Source organism: Bactrocera dorsalis, chromosome 6 (assembly GCF_023373825.1).
Source record: "Bactrocera dorsalis isolate Fly_Bdor chromosome 6, ASM2337382v1, whole genome shotgun sequence".
Taxonomy (NCBI): Eukaryota; Metazoa; Arthropoda; class Insecta; order Diptera; family Tephritidae; genus Bactrocera; species Bactrocera dorsalis.
Genome location: NC_064308.1, coordinates 31,268,209 through 31,270,982, shown reverse-complemented (window position 1 = coordinate 31,270,982; position 2,774 = coordinate 31,268,209). Strand labels below are relative to the sequence as shown.

General features: G+C 51.3%; 1 protein-coding gene across 1 annotated transcript; it reads left to right on the top strand.

The window, feature by feature from the left end:
• Nucleotides 1-1,508: 1,508 nt before the first annotated feature.
• LOC125779740 (uncharacterized) lies at nucleotides 1,509-2,129 on the top strand. Its single transcript, XM_049461012.1, has one exon. The coding sequence runs from the start codon at nucleotides 1,509-1,511 to the stop codon at nucleotides 2,127-2,129; it is 621 nt and encodes a 206-aa protein (XP_049316969.1).
• The last annotated feature ends 645 nt before the right edge of the window (nucleotides 2,130-2,774 follow it).

Sequence of the window (2,774 nt, the reverse complement as noted above, 5' to 3'; positions counted from 1 at the left end):
AAGGAAGAAGGTACGAAGCCTATTTAATAAGGCTAAACGTACAGGGGTCTGGGAGGAGTACAGGGGCCATCAGACACTATACAATAAAGAGATCAGGTCTGTTAAACAGGCTAGCTTAGGAGATTCTGTGAAAACGTCTCCTCCACACCAGAAGCTGCCAGGCTGCACAAAGCTCTGGCTAAAGGGAAGACGGACACAGTGCTAGCCATCAAAAGGAATGACGGGACATTCACGACCAGCGCGGAGGACAGAACTACAGAGCTCTTGCGTGCTCACTTCCCGGAGACTGTTCCAGTTTATCCGTGTCTGCCCTGAACTGAACACAGGCCATCCCGCACTGATTGGGATATCGCTAAACAACTGTTTACTACGGACTCGATCAGGTGGGCAATAGCCTCGTTCGAGAGGTTCAAGTCTCCGGGAGTGGACGGCATCTTCCCAGCGCTTCTGCAGCAGGGTGAGCAGATCCTGATGCCACACCTGATTAGGCTGCTGAGGGAGAGCCTGGCGTTGGCCTACATCCCTGAATCACGGAGGACAGCTGAGGTAATCTTCATACCGAAAGTAGGAAGGAAGGACTACTCGTTGGCTAAATCTTTCAGGCCAATTAGCCTAACCTCCTTCCTACTGAAAACTATGGAGAAGATAATAGATCATCATTTAAGGTCGAAGGCGCTGAAGACTGCACCCCTGCATGCGGCTCAGCATGCATACAGAGCTGGCAGATCAACAAACACGGCTCTGTACCAGTTGACCTCCGAAATAGAGAGTTCACTGGAGAAAGGGGAAGTTATGCTATGCGCCTTTTTGGATATCGAGGGAAACACATCTCATAGAAGTGTAGCAATGGCACTGGAGGGAAGGAATGTAGCAGCGCCGGTGCGTAGATAGATAGAGGCGGTACTGCGCACTAGGATTGCTGAGACCACAGCAGGGGCGTAAAGATTCGTCTCGGCACAACAAGAGGCTGTCCGCAGGGTGGAGTACTATCGCCCCTGCTATGGAGCCTTGTTGTGGACGACCTTTTAGCACTGCTAACCGACAATAGCATCCGCTGCCAAGGATATGCGGACGATATAGTGATCATAGCGAAAGGCAAATTCGAGGACACTCTCTGTGACCTAGTGCAACGAGGTCTAAGCCTGGCAAAGGAGTGGTGCAGGGGAGTTGAACTGAGTATCAACCCCTCGAAGACTACCATCGTCCCGTTCACGAGGCGAAGATCCCTACCCGGGCTTAGGGACCTCACACTTGGGGGTAGAGTGATTGAGATGACCAGCAAGGTAAAATATCTCGGTCTCACTCTGGATTCCACTTTGCGGTGGAAGCAGCATGTGAACCAAACCCTGGTCAAGGCGACAAAGGCTCTAATGGTGTGCAAACGGCTAGCAGGAAAATCCTGAGGTTGCAAGCCAAGTATTGTCAGGTAGTTGTCCTGGGCCTCTGTGGCGGCACAGGCCTCGGTGGTGATGAAACTATCGAGGCTTGCGCGGCTAGCATGCGTCTGCATGACGGGCGCTATGCGAACCTGCCCAACAGCGGCGCTGGAGGTCCTGCTGGAACTCACCCCGCTCCACATAGTGATCGATCAAGTAGCCAAGCATTCACTTCTGCAAATAACGGCAGAGGAATGCGGTAAAGGGAAAATAATCTCGTCCCAGAAGATGGAGATGATAAGTGGCAACAATCCAATTGCCTTCCTCCCGAAGGACGGGATTACAAAAACAATAAACTTCACGAGGAAGTTCAAGGTTACCCTTGGCAGCAAGAGCGAGTGGAATGACTCCAGTCTTGAGCTGATGCTAAGGGATAGTACACTGAAGTGGTACACTGACGGCTCGAAGACGTCAGAAGGTATTGGTGCAGGGATCGCGGGCCCACGCACAAGGTTATCCATACCGATGGGCAGATTCCCCAGTATTTTCCAGGCCGAAGTCCTAGCCATAAGTCGGTGTATAGAGATAAACCTCCATCGCGGCTATCGTAATGAGCGAATAACCATACTCAGCGATAGCCAAGCGGCACTGAAAGCGATCTCCGCTTACGAGATCAAATCGCTGCTGGTGCAGGAGTGTAGAGAACGGCTAAACAGCCTAGCTGAATTGAACCTTAGGTGTACCTGGTCATAGAGGCATAGCCGGCAATGAATTGGCTGACGAGCTCGCCCGCTCTGCAGCCTCCACAAATATGGTAGGGCTCGAACCGTTCACTGGGCTGGGCCCCCACACTATAAAGGAGCTGCTCCGTAAGGAAGAAAGAGTGGGTAGAGAAGGTCATTGGCAACGGGCGCATGGTATGCGGCATGCCAAGTTTCTGTTAGGGGGTACAACCTCAAAAGGTTTAGATCGATAATCAACCTCCCAAGGATCAAACTCAGGCTCTTGGTCGCATTCTACACCGGCCACTGCAAGTTGAAAAGGCATCTATTCAACCTAGGACTTGCCTCTTGCTCTAACTGCCGGTTCTACGACAGGGAACCTGAAACCCCGGAGCACCTGCTAATCGACTGCATCGCAGTCTGCAGACGCAGGTCTAAGGCCCTTGGAATTATGTTTCCGGATAGGGACCACATCGACTCACTAGCTCCCAGCAAAATACTAGAATTTATCGATTTATTGGGGCTTGGTGAGTCCCTGTGAGTTAGGAGAGGGCATAATAGACCCAAGGTCGCAGTGCATACCTCGATTAATTCTATTGTCTATTGTAGTACGTGGTAATGGCAAAGAGCTACGACGGAATGTAAGCCATTTGAAATAGCTTCCAGTACCGGAAGT

Excerpts from the sequence above, each read along its gene's own strand:
- LOC125779740 (XM_049461012.1), top strand. The coding sequence starts at position 1,509 with ATGACGGGCGCTATGCGAACCTGCCCAACAGCGGCGCTGGAGGTCCTG.